General features: G+C 42.9%; 1 protein-coding gene across 1 annotated transcript in view; it reads left to right on the top strand.

The window, feature by feature from the left end:
• ATRN (attractin) overlaps nt 1-18770 on the top strand; it is a 167837-nt gene that overhangs the window by 111313 nt on the left and 37754 nt on the right. The window contains exon 25 of the mRNA XM_063335731.1: nt 3674-3735. Coding sequence (XP_063191801.1) covers nt 3674-3735 — 62 coding nt within the window. The remainder of the gene's footprint in view (nt 1-3673; nt 3736-18770) is intronic.

Raw genomic sequence — 18770 nt, 5'->3', positions numbered from 1 at the left:
CTATGTTTGTTCATGTTTTCTCAAGCATTTAGAAACCCTAAATGCTCTGAATTACGTTATGAAAGTGACACACTTGAAATGTTCTTAGTGAACATTTGAAGTTGTTCATGTGAAGTACACATGAAATGTTAGCAGTTCTTCAGTTAACAAGTTTAGATTAGGAGTACTAATGCTATGTATAATATTAGAAATCTTTTGAGTTTGGAGAGAGATTTGCCTCATCCCCATTGTGGCTAATAGTTTGGCTTCTGTTTTTCTAAAATAACAGTAGCTTCCATCATAAGTGGAAGGAGTTATGTCGTGATGATTTATCTGTAGATCTGTTTATTACAGGTAAAGGAGAGGAGTTGCTAAAGTTTGTTTCTTGCTATATTTAAGGAAAAAAAAAGTTTCTACAGAATTTCTCATTAGTTTGGTGATACTAATTTTTCTTAGTGGTACATGAAATTCAAGTACTTCTTAATGGGTTCAAAGCACTTGTAAATCACAAGAATGGGGGCTTAAATAACTTTAGATGTGGTTGCACTTGCCAGCTTAAGGTGAACTTGTTTCAAAATAAGAAGTGACTAAGAGTCATATGGACCCATTTTTGTACAAAGTTATTCTCTTGAAATTATTCTCAAGTTTCTTTTCTCTTGAAGCACAAACTCGAGTACTAATGCAAACCAATTCCTGGTTATGTAATTGCCCCAATTTGTTTGTCAAAATTTGTATCAGTCGCAGACTGTAGTTCAACTCCACAAGTATTTTGAGTTTGAAATACCAGCTGTTACTGAAATGTCAGCTGGCTTCAAATAGCTTTTCCTTTACACAAAATATTTTGTGGCCAAGTACTTTGCCGTTAAGTCCTTTGAAATGCATGTGTACTGATTTCAAAACTAGTGCATTTTTTAGATGTTGTTGGGTAGCTAGAGGTGTAGCCAGTTTTCTCCTTGGCTTAATATTTTATGCTAATCAAAGGATAAAGAAAGTAAAGCTCTTAATTATATGTTTTTATTAGTCCATATAGCCAGCTATTTTTGTTCATCTGGAAAGCGGATAGACTTTTATTTTTTTTATACTTCAAATGATGTGGCATTAGAAAAAATGTGATTGGCTGGTGTGCTTTCTCAGGTACCTTTTCAGACCAGATAAACACCATCTTTTATAATATTCTCTGGAATGAACTTAATTAGTTTTCTGATCTGTTTTGATCTTAACTACTTCAGGATACTGCATTATTCCTAAAACATAGTATAAAATGTCTTTAAAGGACACTTATGTTAACGAAAGTGGCAATCTGACTTTGCAGCTGAGCTGATTGTCCGCTCAGTACCTGGAGGAGGCGCTCCCAATCCCAGCACACGGTGTTTTCCTGCAGTTACGCTGTTTGTTCCTTCAGCACAAAATTAGGGTTTCTCTGAGAATGGATAAATGAATCTTCTATTGTCATTTAAACTTAATTAAAAATCCATACCACAAAGAAATTTGTGCCATATTTTTCCTATATCCAGAACGAACAGTCTACTTCTAACAGATATTTCTAACCAAACTTTCTATGTAACTGAATTAATTAAGTCCTAGGAACAGATTATATTAGGGGAAATTAAGCTTTAAGTAAGCAGACCATTAACAATTACGACTCTAAATTGCCTGTGACACAGATTGGTCAGGTTTAATAGTATAAAGTGTTTCCAGTTTATGAGAAGTAAATTGCAGAAACCAACCTAGGCTTTCTTTTTTAATCTGTGTACAAGGTACAGATCCTCAGTTGGTCTTTGCAAGGGAAGACCAACAAGTAGGCAAAAGAACCACTGATGGTAAAGCATTTATAGTACTTCTGTGTGAAACAAAGTCAAATTTTCCTTCTCTGTTTTATTTCTTTCCTACACTTGTATTACTGAAAAATGAGAAGCTCGTCTCTGGTAACAGTTTTTGAGATGAGTTTGCAGCCTCTTCAATCCTTCATCGAATCGGTCCTTTTTTAATATTAGCAGATACTTGTTTCTTCTTCTAATTGGAGCAAGCTTTAGTTTCCATCACAGAAACTGGTCCCACTGATCATCTGCAGAGGGCGGGCCTGTTGATGATTTCTGTGTTCTTTTAATTTTCTTTTTCTACAAAAGGATTTTTAAGTATAAGCTGTTGGTATATAATAAGGTCTTTGTTTTGAAATGGATCTTTTATAGTTAGTCAGCATCATAGTTATTCTCGGACCATATTTCTATGTACTGGATGTATTACTCGTTTGGATTTTGGAATGTGATGTTTTAGTAAGAAAATTCTTTGCCTTAAAGAAATGCCAGAATAGTTGTGTGAATATAAAACTACCTCAGTTACCATGCACTGAGTTTTAAAATAAAAAGTGAAATCATACTCACTCTCTTTTTCTAATCAGAAAGCTATTGGGAAGCACTTTATAAGGAAAAAATCAGCAAGAAACTATGTGTTTTCTTGTCTTTTGTAGGCAGTAATATTGAGGTCACAAGCATCTGGTCTGCAGGTTTTGAGTTAGCTTTCCATCGAAACAGAAGTTACGCACTCTAAAGGAGCTTTCAACTTAAGAGCACGTATTTATAAGAAAATGATTTTGGTCAGCTTCCGTACCAAGTTACAATGGATAATTAAAGCAAATATGATAATAGAGGATGCTCTAGAGCAACAGAAATCCAAGCAATAACTCATTTTGCATATATTCATGATTTTTGGAATGTGACTATTGCTGGGAGGAGAGATTTGTATTTATGCTAATGGTACCATAATAAGCGATTTATCAAGGAAAAAAGCGCAGCAAAGGACGCCTTAAGTGAATTTAATATCCGTGGAAAGCTTTTGTAAGTGCAGAGTTCAGTTTAGTTTTGAAATAAATTCAGTAACTTCGTGAAAGGGTTAATATCCTGTTGTGGTGCTGAGATTGATAGTCAGAGGAAATAGGAGGTACCTGGAAAGAACCTCTGATTCCTAAAGTTGCCGAAGTTGCCTTTCTGTTGGCTCGCCTCCCCTCTGCTTTGTTATTTTTAACCAGGCTCCCTAATCTTTCCTTTTGCCTCTAACCACCTCCCAATTTCCTGTTCGCTTCTTCCCTCTGTTTTTTGTCCAAAATATTCCGTTGTTTTTCGCTTTTCTTTGCAGTTTGAGTGGATTGCAGGAAAGTGAGTTAAGATGAATGCCATAGCTGTTTTTACAGTATCTATTATCTTCTGTGTTTCATGCCTTTTTGCTGCTCTTGGTGTAAGTTACTTGTTCGAGGAGGTTTTGTTGTACGAATGTTGTAGGAATAGGAGCATGCATTTTGAACTTTTAAGTGTTGTACTTTGGGTTGCTGTGTATACAATAATTAAAAATGCTCTATTTTTAGCTCTATGAAACTTCTGTGTTCTAGCTTTTTGAACTACTGTTTTCTCCAAGGTGGTAAATGTGCACTGAAGACTATTCCTTGAACATTGTTGGGAGAGAGAGATGCTACTTGTTTAGATTAATTTTTTGGATTATATGAGTTGAAAATAATGTGAAGCTATAGTTTTATTTTCTTTTACCTCCAAATATTTCAGTACTTTTTCAAAACAGTCTTCAAAAATGTTAATTAAGTATTAAAATAAATTTCACTGTAATTTTTTGATCCCAGCAACAATGCATCTTAAATATGAATTTTCTTTTCAGTAAGTAATATAAGGTATTTGCTTTTCTTTTGCAGATTGCATTCTCACAACACAGCAACTTTATGGACCTGGTGCAGTTCTTTGTGACATTTTTCAGGTACTTTTGATTTAGGACAGCTAAGTGTTTCTTGTTTAGGAAAAACGTTTGGGTTTTGTTTTTCAGCATAGTGTTTGGTTTTTTGATGTTTTCGGGTTTTTTAATTAAACATCCTGCTTACATCACAGTCTAGAAAGTTGAAATCCCTACTATGTTTAAAGTATTTAATTAGGAAATATGTTAAGAAAATTGTCTGCTCATCTTTGCAAATGCGTCTTGTCCCCATGTGTGCAGGGAAAGGGAGGTTGCGGGGGGGGAAGGCTTTTTGAAATGGAGAAGTTACTTTTAAAATGGTGTAGAAGACTTCTTTTGAGTTACCACATCATACAAATAATGTATGACTTAAAGACATTGCAGATATTCACACATCGTCAGACACAACTCATAAATTAAGGAAGTGATTTTGCAAAGAGTTAAGCGTGGACTAATTTAAAACTTTAGGTAGCACCTTTTGAGTTGAAACTGAACTCTGGAAATATGTCAGGTTAAGTAGAAACATACGTTTCAACACAATTGAAGCCAAATGCCCTTCTGTCATTCATGAACTGCTTGGTACAGTTCATTTCTTAGTGGGAAGAAAGCTGATGGTCCCTAGGAGTTGGAACCAACAGGAGCGATTCCAATACTTGTTTCCCCTTCCATTCTCCAAAAAAGTGAAGCCTTAACAAAGAGGTTAAATAGCAGGCCATCCTTACAAGATTCAAAACCTAATGGGTTAGCCTCTCTTTTAGAAACTGTTAATACTCCACAAATATAAACCAATACTTGATCAATAAGGAAAACTCCCTCAGGAGGGATGTACATGGAGCAAACAGTACTCCAGATCTTATAACCTGTTTTAAAGTAGGCAATGTTATGCCCATTTTAAAAGGAGCAGTGGGAATAATATCTTGCTTTAGATTCCATGCTAAATTTAATTAAAGCAAGGAGCTCCAGGTGGGTCCTTCAGACAAGTGGTTTATATCAATTTATTTTTTTATTTTTTTTAGTATGTAGCTTTTACAGAGTGGAGTGTGCTTTAATACAATCCCAGATAAACACCAGGCTTGAACCACCACCTTGCTTCCATTGACATGGAGTGTTTACTCATGGATCAGACTTAAGCATTTGTTCTGCAGAATCCATCACAGTCAAGGTCTTCCCTAAAAATCTTAGTGGCAGGGTAATTACTTATAAGGCGAATGAAGAGGGAAGCAGTTGGTTCCTTAGTTCCTTTTTAATGGCATAAGATCGATCCACACTTTAAAAATTATCCATTCGTTCTTTATGGGCCCAGATCCACCTGCATATGACAGTCTGAAACTCTTTAATATAAGTGATTCCTCCAGTTCCATTAGTGGAAGAGACTCACACTTTGAAGCAGAAGATAACCTGCATTACATATCTCAATGAGCACATGCAGCTGAAAATACATGTCCAAAAGTTAGGTAGATTGAAGATAGTCAACACTGATTTTTCCTTCCCTCCGTCACTGCTATCACATGGATCTCCTGGAGAAGTGATATTATTTAACATCCTAACGTGGCAGAGGAATAAGAATGGGTGTATTTGGGAGAAGACAGTTTATTGGTGTTTTCCAACCAACCATTTATAATGCATTAAAAATTCTTCGATTCTTTAACTACTGCTAAGTTGCTCTCCCAGTATTTTATTTTACAGTCACTATAACTTGCTAAATAACCAGTGTATTAGAACAGCATGATTCATCTCTGCTGTTTGTAGGGGAAACTATTGAAACGCTTGCATTTTTAATGTTCTAGGGCACATTTCATAATTGCGGTTGAATCCAAGTTGGACCATAAATAAGTAATATCTGATAGCCCCCTGTGATGTTAATGAGATGGAGTTCGTTGAAAATTAGCACGCTAAGTAGAGGCAATGAAAATACTTTTCTGCAAAGCCTGAAGACAGTTGATAAAAGCGCCTTAGATACAAGCCACCTCTAACTCAAAAACTGAGATATGTCTTAATTCTTTGAGTGTAATTGTCATGGTTTGGGCCCGACTGACCACTGAAATGAACTACAGATTCTCTCTCCCACCTCTCTCTCCAAGGAGAGATACAAAAAGAGACTTTGTTCTGGAAAATGGATGTTTAGAATGACTTTCTGTTATCATGTTCAAGGGTCTTGTTTCATTTTGCCATTCTGTAGGTAATTTTGGAAATTTTTCTATGCTGGTGATGTTGTAGCACATTGCCATCTTCTAGAAGCCACCCTCTCCACTTTGTTGTAACCCCATCCTAAACGTGCTTTTCTGCCATGCTACTGGAAGAAACAGCTGTACCTCAAGCTGCGTGGGGAACCATACAGGGAAACGGGGGAGGGGGGGTTAGATTCTCAGTTTTATTGCTGACATTTGTGATGATTTAGGTCTAGTCAGTCCCTCCAGCGGGCGCTGGAGTGGAAGCTGCATTGCCAGACTCCAGTGCTGCTTAATTTATGGAGTATCACAGGCCCTGGCTGAACTGGCTCTGTGAGGTACACAAAATTGCAGAGAAGCCAGGAACCTGGCCATGCATTTAAACAACATCGGGCGGCGCGGAGCAGGACAAAAGGCGACTGCTGGATTTGATATCCATTTCATGTAAGAGCTGGGCTACTGTGGGTGAGAGGCGGGGTGTGCCCCGCATTGAGGGGTGCCGTTAGACTCTTGGAGCTCCTTCTGGAGTCGATGTTCAGCACAAAGTCAGTTGTGTGGCTGTATGTTATCATTATTTTATTTTGCAACACGTTAACGTTTTATAAGCTAAGAAAGTATCAGTGGATGAAGGTTGGGTAGGACGGTGAAGTTACGGGGTCTTTAATATTGTATTGTAATTGGAGGCACAGGAGAAATGATAGCCTAACTTTTATCCTTTGCAAAGCTAAATGAGTTGCAAGCAAACTGTTTTTTCTGTTTCCTCTGCTTTTTATAACATAGCTCTTTAATTTACAAATCTTGCATGTGTTGCAAGCAAACTGTGTTTTTTTTCTGTTTCCTCTGCTTTTCATAACATAGCTCTTTAATTTACAAATCTTGTGTTGTCTTTCAGCAGATAGTTTGAGCTATTTTCACAGTGTCTGGTAAACATTTTTATTAGTATCTGTGCTTCCTTATCTTCCAAAAAATCTGTGTATGCCACCACATTTATCTGTAATATGTGTTTCTCACCAGTGTACTTTTGCAAACAGAAGATGTGAAAATATTTATTATTTTGAATCTTTGGCCTTCTAAACTCATACTGATCACCAATGATCCTTTTTCTTCCTTTATTTTTTTTTTAAAGGTGTATCTGTGTTTCTTCTGTGCTTCTCTGCTTTACTGCCCAGTTCTGTAGAGATTTATAAGAGGAGTATTAAGAATGGTTTGAAGGAAATAAGGATATGTAAGCGCAAGAAGAAACAGCAGAACAAGGGTTGAAAGCATGGCTTTTATTCTAACTGGTGATACAGTTGGCTGTAAAGGAATCAAGGGTCATGCTGATAACCCTGCAACTTGTCAGGAGGAGACCTCTTGCTCCAAAACGAGGAGGGTGGCAGCAAGGTCACAGCACATCACCGCTGCCATTCCTTTTCCTAGTGTAGCAGCCCTAAGCAACTCAAAATGAGGAGACGGAGGTATTGACCAACAGACTTGCCTAAAAGATCAGAAGTGTGAAGTGAACAAAGCTGAAGCCAAAGTGTCCTGCCAAAGAAGCTGTTAAGCTGTATTGGGTATAAAAGACCTATAAACCCTATTAAACCACGTTGCTGTCTCCAGGAAAGAAACCAGGAGAAGTGGTGAGGACCTGACAGCCCGCATCCCTTGCCCTCTGTGTGGGAGACAAGTGATGTTGGCCAGCCCAGCTGGCCAATACATTTGGCACTTGTGGCTGTGAGAATGTTAATGGGTATAGTCAATTTTTACCTAAGGTTTTGTTAAATATAATCACCTTCAGCCTGGAGAGGAGAAGGCTCCAGGGAGACCTTACTGCAGTTTTTCAATACTTAAAGGGGGCTTATAAGAAAGAGAGGGACAGACTTTTTAGCAGGGCCTGTTGCGACAGGACAAGGGTTAATGGTTTTAAACTAAAAGAGAGTAGATTCAGATTAGATATAAGGAAGACTTTTTTTTTCAAGATGAGGGTGGTGAAACACTGGCACAGGTTCCCCGGAGAGGTGGTAGATGCCCCATCCCTGGAAACATTCCAGGTCAGGTTGGATGGGGCTCTGAGCAACCTGATGTCGTCTAAGATGTCCCTGCTCATTGCAGGGGAGGTTGAACTAGATGACCTTTAAAGGTCACTTCCAACTGAAACTATTCTATGATTGTATTCTATTATCTCATCCTGAGCTTTGTTACATTGATTTACTGCAGACCTCTTGTCTTCTACTGCACTTCTGTTCTGTGTCCTCACATGCACAGTTCACCCCATTTCTTGGCTGCTCTATGTCTCGTCTTTCATATCTGCCCTTGAAACGTCCTTCTAGGGATGTTCAGTGCTGACTTTCTCTAGTCCCATAGCAGTCTTACAATGATTATTAGAGAAATGGGTGTATTTCAAGAATGGAACAGAAGTTTCAAGTTTTCTGTTCTCATGGTTGCACAGGAAACCCCATGTGCCTCCACTCTGGTCTGAATATCAAATAATGTAATTTTACTTTAGTGTAAATAATTCAATCATAGAATACCAGGTTGGAAAGGAACTCAAGGATTATCTGGCTAGACAAGACGGCCCAGCACCCTGTCCAGCTGAATCTTAGAAGTGTCCAATGATAGGGAATCCACCACTTCCCTGGGGAGATTATTCCAATGATTGATTGTTCTCATTGTGAAAAATTTTCCTCTTGTGTCCAACTGGAATCTCTCCAGGAGTAACTTTACCCATTACCCCTCATCTTTTCCATGTGACTCTGTCCTGGTTCCAGCAGGGATAGGGTTAATTTTCCCCAGGCTCTGGCAGGGACACAGGTATTCCATCCCATGTGAGCCATGCCCAGTCTGTAGCTGGGAGCTGCTGGGGAAGGGGACAGGAAGGGCACCACTTGGGAGTGGGCTGGGGCATCCCAGGTGGTACCATAATTGTGTTTGTACATTCCTCTATCCATGTTATTGTTGGATTTGGGTTTTTTTGTTCCTTTTGCTGTTCTGTTAAACTGCCTTTGTCTCAACCCACGAGTTTTGCCTTTTTCTTCTGATTCTTCCCCATAGGGTGGCATCTGCGACAGTGGCCAAATGGTTCCTTGTCTGAGGCTAAACCACGACAGTCCTTTTTGGTGCCCAACCTGGGGCTAGATGGGTTGAGATAATGACAAATCCGACTAGAGCTTGTTAAAACGAATTTGTTGTGTGCATTTATTATATTAGTTAAATAGTCACTGGTCACCATGTTGCTTTGTTTGTACTCGTGGCTGTGTTATGTAGATTCCTATATGGTTTATGTACTTACCACGATGCTTTTTATCAGCTCTGGGAGAGGGATCAGGATTATTATTATTTTGCCGTCCTGTGTAATATCAACTTATGATATGATAGCATCACTGTTCAGATGGTTATTTTGGGGTGTTTATGTTACAGCTGTCCTGGCCGTACCTTGGGCACCACCTCTCGAAATTTATTAATAACACACCCAATCTATGGGGGAAATGGGGGGATACTTTCCCTAGCTCTTTCACCTCCCTTTCCTCCTTCGTGACACATATGACAGCTTTTGAGAATTTTGAATACTCTTGGGACATTCAAACCAGTATGGTCCTGTTGCTGTGTCTCCTGAATGTGTTTCAGTTCTTGTTCAGGGTTAAGCAACTATTTAAAACTACCACCCAGAGGTCTGCCGTGAGGCTGGATGGTCATGGGTGGCATGGCATGTGGGAGAATATGGGCAGGTATCTAGAGAGCTTCTCACCTCCAGTGGTCTGGGACTTCACCCATGAACAACTACAGGACCCTGATAAAGTGATAGAATATTTGAAAGGAAAATGCTGTGGCTATTCCAGAGAGGCACAAATCGCTGTGCTGGGCCCTGGCCAACATCTACCAAACACTGCTCGATATTATGCAGCACCCTTAGGGGAAAGAGAGGGAAACCAGGCTGACAGACACTGCGGCTACTCCAACCCCGGTGACAGGCATTGCAGGTGAACCAGAAATCCAACCCATGCCAGTATCAGTTGCCCCTGTACAGGAGAAATACACGAAGAAATCAGTTTGCTTACAAAGGGGTGATGGTGAACCACGGCCATCACGAGAAAGCAGGAAGAGGCAGAACCAGAGGTAATCACTTGATCCCTATCCCTGGGCGAGTTGTGGGATAAGTGAAAAGATTTCAGCCGACTTCCAGGCAAGCATGTTGTCACCTGGCTGCTCTGGTGCTGGAATAATGAGGCCAGTAGCCTGGAATTAAGAGCATAGGGAAGCCAGGCAGCTGGGATCCCTGTCTAGGGAAGGCAGCATTGACAAAGCAATTGGGAAAAAGACCCAAGCCCTCAGCCGCTGAAGGCGACTCCTGTAAGGGGTGAGGGAAAGGTACCCCTTCAGTGAAGATGTTGTATGTCACCCAAGCAGGTGGACCACCACGGAAAGAAGTGTCAAGTACCTGAGAGAATTAGCCGTGTGGGAGATGATTTATTCTGACCCAGACAATGCACAGTTACCCACAGACCCTGATGAGGTGCAGTGCACAAGGCCCGTGTGGCAGAAGTTTGTACGGAGCGCACCATCGTCATATGCCAACTCACTGGCAGTAATGGAATGGAAAGGTGAAGAGGGACCAATGGTGGATGAGGTGGCTGGCCGGCTCCAACGATATGAAGAAAGTCTCTCTTCCCCCCTCATCTCAGGTGTGGAGAAACTGTCCCAGAAGGTCCAGCAACTTGAAGAGAATATGTCCTATTCCCCACGTGTATGGGCCAGAATTTCAGCTATTAGGAGCAGGCGTTTCCCCACTCAAGAGAGAGACTACAGAGGGTATACACCACAAGGCACCCTGTGGTTCTACCTGCATGACCACGGAGAGGACATGAGGAAGTGGGATGGACAACCTACTTCGATCCTACGGGCGCGGGTACATGAGTTGCAAGGAAGAACAACCACAAAAGGGGATCTCTCCAGGAAGAGTGCCTCCCTGGTTTCCAGTGGGCCGTTCCCTAGACAGAGGAGAAGGCCTGATCTTACTTCTGATCCTCTTGAAGGAACTTCCAAGTCATTTCTGCAAGAAGTGAGTAATGGATACTGTGACCAGGATTAGAGAGGCCCTGCCTCCAGCCAGGTAGGGGAAAGGGACAACTGGGTTTATTGGATGGTGTGGATTCGATGGCCTGGCACATCAGACCCACAGGAGTATAAGGCTCTAGTGGACACGGGTGCACAGTGCACCCTAATACCATCAAGCTATAGAGGAGCAGAACCCATTTGTGTTTCTGGAGTAACAGGGGGATCTGAACAGTTGACTGTACTGGAAGCTGAAATGAGCTTAACTGGGAGTGAGTGACAAAAACATCCCGTTGTGGCTGGCACAGAGGCTCCATGCATCCTTGGTGTAGATTACCTCAGGAGATGGTATTTTAAGGACCCAAAAAGGGTACTGGTGGGCTTTTGGCATAGCTGCCTTGGAGACGGAGGAAGTTAAACAGTTGTCTACCTTGCCTGGTCTCTTGGAGGGTCCGTCTGTTGTGGGGTTGTTGAGAGTCGAAGAACAGCAGGTGCCGATTGCTACTACAATGGTGCATCGGCAGCAATATCGCACTAACCGAGACTCTCTGATTCCCATCCATAAGCTGATTCATCAACTAGAAGTTCAAGGAGTGATCAGCAGGACTCGTTCACCCTTTAACAGTCTCATATGGCCGGTGCGAAAATCTAATGGAGAGTGGAGGCTAACAGTGGACTCTTATGGCCTGAATGAAGTCATGCTGCTCCTGAGTGCTGGACATGCTAGAACTTCAGTGTGAACTGGAGTCCAAGGCAGCCAAGTGGTGTGCCACAACTGATAGAGGTAATGCGTTCTTCTCAATCCCTTTGGCAGCAGAGTGCAGGTCACAGTTTGCTTCCACTTGGAGGGGCATCCAATACACCTGGAATTGACTGCCCCAGGCATGGAAACACAGCCCCGCCATTTGGCATGGACTGATCCAGACTGAACTGGAACAGGGTGAAGCGCCGGAACATCTGTAATATATTGACAACATTATTGTATGGGGCAACACAGCAGAAGAAGTTTTTGAGAAAAGGAATAAAATATTTCGAATCCTTCTAAAAGCTGGTTTTGCCATAACATGAAGTAAGGTCAGGAGACCTGCGCAGGAGATCCAGTTTTTAGGAATAAAATGGCAAGATGGACGCCGTCAGATGCCAATGGATGTGATCAACAAAATAGCAGCTATGTCTCCACCAACTAGTAAAAAGGTAACAGAAGTTTTCTTAGGCGTTGTGGGTTTTTGGAGGATGTATATCACAGTCTGATTGTAAGCCCTCTGTATCAAGTGACCCGGAAGAACAACGATTTTAAATGGGGTCCTGAGCAAAGACAAGCCTTTGAACAAATTAAACAGGAAATAGTCCATGCAGTGGCCCTGGGGCCAGTCCAGGCAGCACAAGATGTTGAAAATGTGCTCTATACTGCAGCCAGGGAGAATGGCCCTACCTGGAGCCTCTGGCTGAAAGCAAGAGGGGAGACTCGAGGTCGACCCCTCCGGTTTTGGAGTCTGGGGATACAGAGGATCTGAAGTCCACAGAAAGGAGAAATCCCCAACAGAAAAGGAGATATTGGCAGCTTATGAAGAGGTTTGAGCTGCTTTGGAAGTGGTTGGTACAGAAGCACAGCTTAGCACCTTAGACTGCTGGTGCTGGGCTGGATGTTCAAAGAAAGGGTCCTTGCTACACATCATGCAACTGATGCTACGTGGAGTAAGTGGATTGCACTGGTCACACAGCGAGCTTGAATGGGAAACCCCAGTTGCCCAGGAATTCTGGAAGTGATCATGGACTGGCCAGAAGGCAAGGATTTCAGAATGTCACCAGAGGAGGAGGTAATGTGTGTGGAGGGGGCCCCACTGTATAATAAACTACCAGAAAATGAGAAGAAATGTGCCCTGTTCACTGATGGGTCCTGCCGGATTATGGGAAAGCACTGAAAGTGGAAGGCTGCTATGTGGAGTCCTACACGACACATTGCAGAAGCCACTGAAGGACAAGGTGAATTGAGCCCATTTGCAGAGGTGAAAGCCATTCAGCTGGCTTTAGACATTGCTGAGCGAGAAAAATGGCCAGTACATTATCTCTACACTTCATGGATGGTGGCAAATGCTCTCTGGGGGTGGTTACGGCAGTGGAAGCAGGGCAACTGGCAGCGCAGAGGCAAACCCATCTGGGCTGCTGAACTGTGGGAAGATACTGCTGCCCGGATAGAGAATCTGGTTGTGAAAGTGCATCATGTAGATGCCCATGTGCCCAAGAGCCAGGCCACTGAGGAACATCGAAACAACCAGCAGGTGGATCGGGCTGCTAAGATTGGAGTGGCTCAGGTAGATCTGGACTGGCAACATAAGGGTGAATTATTCATAGCTCGATGGGCTCATGACTGAGGGGTGGATTTGACCATGGACGCTGTTGCACAGATTATCCGTGAATGTGAGACGTGCTGCAATCAAACAAGCCAAGTAGTTAAAGCCTCCTTGGTGTGGAGGACCATGGCTGAAATATAAATATGGGGAGGCCTGGCAGATTGATTATATCACTCTCCCACAAACCTGCCAAAGCAAGCACCGTGTGCTCACAGTGGTGGAAGCAACCCCTGGATGGCTGGAAATATGCCCTGTGCCCCATGCCACTGCCCGGAACACTATCCTGGGCCTTGAAAAGCAAGTCTTATGGTGACATGGCACCCCAGTGAGAACTGAGTCGGACAATAGGACTCATTTCCGAAACAGCCTCATAGACACCTGGGCCAAAAGGGCATGATACTGAGTGGGTATATCACATCTCCTATCGTGCACCAGTCTCTGGGAAGATACAACGATCCAATGGACTGTTAAAAACTACACTGAGAGCAACGGGTGGTGGGACTTTACAACATTGGGATACACATTTAGCAAAAGACACCTTGTTAGTTAATACCAGGGGATCTACCAATTGAGCTGGCCCTGCCCAATCAAAACTTCCACGTACTGTAGAAGGGGATAAAGTCCCTGTGGCGCACATGAAGAATATGTTAGGGAAGACAGTCTGGGTTAATCCTGCCTCAGGTAAAGGCAAACCCATCCGTGGGATTGCTTTTGCTCAAGGACCTGGGGGCACTTGGCAGCTGATGTGGAAGGATGGGGAGGTCCGATGTGTACCTCATGGGGATGTGATTTTGGGCGAGAATAACCAATGAATCAAATGGTATGATGTTAATTGCTAAGTAACCCTGTCACTCTATGTCCTCGTTACTATAATTGCTATTGGTTGCACTACAGTAAGAATCACACAAACTAGTGACAGATGGACTTTGATGAAAAACCGACTAAAGTGCATCAGTGATGGGATCAGAACTGACCTCAGCAGCTGGTGCCCAGCAACTTCCATCAAGATGGACGTCTTCAACCCCTGGTCTGTGGGCATGAGCCACACCAGATACATCAGCCGCAAGCTCCGAAAATACAGCATGCAACAGTCCAGCACCACACAGCATGTCACCTGCCCTGAGAGACTGTTCTAACAGATGGAGCCAAAAGTCATGGATCAGATGAACTCAACGGGCATATATATACACACATATAAATATATATATTATATATATTAAAAAAATAAGACAGGGGAAAATGGTGGCAATTAATTGGAAATGGTAAAATCTGGGCATGATGTAGATGGTATGGAATAAGGTGTGGATAATGTCCTGGTTCTGGTGGCAATAGGGTTAATTTTCCCCAGGCTCTGGCAGGGACACAGGTATTCCATCCCATGTGAGCCATGCCCAGTCTGTAGCCAGGAGCTGCCAGGGGAAGCAGGAAGGGGGAGCAGGAAGTGGTTGCTTGGGAGCGGGCTGGGGCATCCCACAATCGTGTTTGTACATCCATGCTATTGTTATTTTCTTGTTCCCTTTGCTGTTCTGTTAAACTGCCTTTGTGTCAACCCACGAGTTTTGCCTTTTTCTTCTGATTCTCCCTCCACGTCTGTGGGGATGGGGGGTTGAGAGAGTGGCCACATGGTTCCTTGTTGCCTTCTGAGGCTAAACCACAACAGACTTCTTGTAAAAAGGGGGTCTCCACCTTCTTTGTAGCCACTCTTTAAATACTGGCACCTGGTGATAAGGTCTCCCGTAAGCCTTCCTTTCTCAAGGCTGAACAAACAGAGTCCTCTCAGCCTTTTCTCATAGGGCAGGCTTTCCAGTCCTTTGATCATCTTGGTGGCCCTTCTCTGGACCCTCTTCAGCCTGCCCACGTTTTTTTTTTTCGTATAGCGGGGGCCAAAACTGAACACAGTATTCCAGGTGTGGCCTGACAAAGCCACAGGTAGAGTGGGATAAAGACTTCATTCTCTCTGGTGGTGATGCCCTTATTGATGCAACCCACCATCCTGTTGACTTCCTTGCCACAGCAGCACACTGCTTACTCACATTGAGGTTTTTTGTCCACCAGGACACCCAGGTCCCTTTCCACAGAGCTGCTCCCCAGCCAGGTAGATTACAGCCTGTGCAGCACTCCTGAATTATGTTTTCCCAGGTGCAAGACCTTATGCTTGTCCTTGTTGAACTTCATAAGGTTCTTGTTAGCCTGCTCTTCCAGACTGTCCAGGTCTTCCTGCAGGGTGGCTCTCCATTCCCAAGTGTCCACTTCTCCACTCAGTTTGGTATCGTCAGAAAACTTCATCAGGGTACACTTGATCCCATCATCCAAATCACTTATGAAGATATTAAACAGTGTTGGGTCCAGTATCTATCCTTGGGGGACCCAACTTGTGACAGGTTGACAGTTGGAAAAGGAGCTATTTGCCACCACCCTCTAAGTGCAACCTGTCAGCCAGTTCCCACCCACCGCACAGATCGCTTGTCTAGACCGTAATGCATCATTTTCTCTAGGAGGAGCCTGGCGGGAACTTTATCAAAAGCCTTGGAGAAACCCAGGTAGACAGTGTCCACCACTTACCCCACATCAACCGAGTAGGTTACTTTGTCATAGAAGGTGATCAGGTTTGTCAAGCACAATTTGCCCTTGGAGAATCCATGCTGGCTTTTCCCAATCATGTCCTTCATTGGGCTTATGATAGCCCCCAGGAGGATTCATTCCATAACTTTCCCAGGGACTGATGTGCCTCTAATTTCCTGGATCCTCCTTTAAGCCTTTCTTGTGGATGGCAGTGACATTAGCCTTCTTCACTCTTCTGGGACATCCCCCAATCTCCACAACTTCTCAAAGATTATGGAGAGCTGGCAATGAAATTAGCCAGCTCTCTGAACACTCTCAGGTGTATACTGTCAGAGCCCATCGATTTGTAGGGGTCAAGCTCCTGTAACAGTTCACGTACCAACTCTTCCCTCACTGGCAGCGGGTCTGTGTTTGCATCAATGTGGATTGTTGTTCCCAAGGCCTGGGGCCAACAGTGCTGGTAAAGACAGAGGTGAAGAAAGTGTTGAGAACCTCTGCCTCTTCAGCGGTGTTGATGACTAATTCACCTCTTCTGTTTAACAGCAGGTCAGTATTTTCCTTCTGTTTCTGCTTGTTTATGTACCTGAAGAACGCTTTCTTGTATTTTTTTGGCATCGCTGGCCAATTTCAATTTGAGCGGAGCTTTTGCTTTTCCAACTGCATCTTTGCACGCCCAGGTAATGCCCTTGTAGTTCTCAACAGGTATTTGTCTGCTTTTCCAGCTCTGGTACGCTAGCAGTTAAGCCAAGGTGGTCTCTTGTACCACCTACTTCCCTTATCGTTAAAGGGGATGAACTGTTTTTGTGCTTCTGGGAGAGCATTCTTGAAAAACTCCCAGCACTCGCTAGCTCCTTTATTCTCCATGGAAGCTTCCCATGGAATCTCTCCCAGTTGAGCTCTGAGCGAGCTGAAGTTTGCTCTTCTAAAATCTAAAACCTTTGTCCTAGTACTAACCTTCGGCATGCTCAGCAGGATCCCAAACTCCACAATATTGTGATTACTGCAGCCAAGGCTATCGCTAACTGAGAAGTTGCAAAGCAGGTTTTCTAGGCTTGTACGTAGTAAGTCCAGCAGTGCCTTGTTACTGGTTGGCACATCTAACATTTGTATGAGGAAGCAGTCCTCTATGCATTTCAGGAACTTGATGGATGATGTGTGAGCTGCTGTATTGTTCTTCCAACAAATGGGTAGCTGAAGTCACCCATAAGAACCAGGGTCTTGCTTAGGTCACCCGAATATTGATTCATTGGCCTTTTCGTCTTGGTTTGGAGGTCAGTAGCAAACGCTACTTGAAGATGAGCCCTCTGATCTTGACACAGAGGCATTTGATAGGGCTTCCACAATTGCTGAAGTTGAAATCTACACAATCAAGATTCTCCTTAACATAGAGTGTGACAACTGCTCCTCTTCTTCCCTGCCTGTCTTACGAAACAGCCATCGTGATCCTCCAGTCATGTAAGTTGTCCCACCATGTTTCAGTTATTCCTCTGATATCGTAACTTTCTGACTGGGCATGAAACTCCAGTTCCTTCTGTTTGTTCCCTAAGCTGCATGCATTGATATACCTGCACTTGAGATGGTTGGTCTTCTGGTTCTCATCTTGGGAGGCAGCTAAAGAACATTGGTTGCTCGCCTGGTTTGTTCCCCAGTTGGTTGCAATGGCGTGAGCGTTGCCACTTTGGACCCCGCCTGGTTCCTCAGAAAAACTTCAGAGGGAGCAGTATTTGTCTCTGTATAATAGTCAGGCAGTTGTTTTAATGTGCTGTATATTGTTTTTCCTGTCTGTAGACATTTGCCCAGTGTTTTCAAGAAGTGGGAATGGCCTCTTGGCAATAAACCAAATGTGGAGTTGTGATGCAGATATTTTATTTACTCTTTTTGCTTATTAAATAACTTCTTACTGCAGCAGAAATGGCATTACTAAATAATTGCCTAAAATACAGTCTGAATCACTTTTTTTTTTTTTTTTTTATGAAAAGGAAGACCTATCTTCTTCATCTTGTTAGAAATAACAGTTCAGCACCTATGACTTCCACGTTGTCTTCTTCACTCTTTACTTTGTCCTCCACAATGGTCACATGTGGACCAGAGCAATGAGGCCATTTGGTCTCTTCTCCATTAATTAGTCCCATTGTTATTTGTACCCATTTATGCTTTAGGCCACTAAAGTCTCCTGTGACAACATAGTGGTTTTGCATGTGACATAAGCACTTTGGGGTTCTAAACCTTTATTGAGGGGGATTTAGTTTATAGCTTTGACACCTTAATTTAGGTTTCTTTGTGTGTTGTGTCAAAGCTCTTCTAGTCAGTGCAGGTTATGGACACCGGAGAGCAGTTCAGTTACCAGACATAGGTGTCCACTTTAGGATGAGCCACAGAGCTCCCCACAGATAGCTGACTGTAATTCATTTGGGTATTTCTCATGAGTTGAGTTGACAAGATGACCGAATTAGTGCAGAGACTACAGAAGAGGAGAACTGAGAATGGAAGGAATCTACAGGGCTAATGCCATGCTAGGTCCCCAGTCCCACTCGTAGCTACAGCCTGCTCAGACATCCCTGCCTTCGGAGTAGCTTGTTGGATGCCAGAAAATAGTATGAGGGAAAAGCCTTCAAAACACATGTCAAAATAACACTGATTTCCATTCCAGTTTCATCATGTGCCCTGTGATTTTTCATGTATTTACTTAAAGCTCCATCTTCTAGACCTGCAAGATGACTTTTCTCTTTATTTGATGCTATGCCCTTTGTGATAGCACAGAAGGACTTGCAAATCTAAACCCTAAAAAGCAAAACAAAACCAAACAAAAAACCCCAAATAAACAACCAGACAAATATATTAATACCTGCTTTCCCAAAAGATCTCAAACTGCTAGTTAGACTAATCTTGTGTTTATGGAAGCTGCTCCAATTATATAGGGCATCAGATTGGTTGTGCTAGTGAATAAGTAGAT

The sequence above is a fragment of the Chroicocephalus ridibundus genome, chromosome 5, assembly GCF_963924245.1.
Source record: "Chroicocephalus ridibundus chromosome 5, bChrRid1.1, whole genome shotgun sequence".
In the NCBI taxonomy this organism is placed as follows: Eukaryota; Metazoa; Chordata; class Aves; order Charadriiformes; family Laridae; genus Chroicocephalus; species Chroicocephalus ridibundus.
Note: the sequence above shows the minus strand (reverse complement) of the source record. Positions and strands in the feature narration are given on the sequence as shown.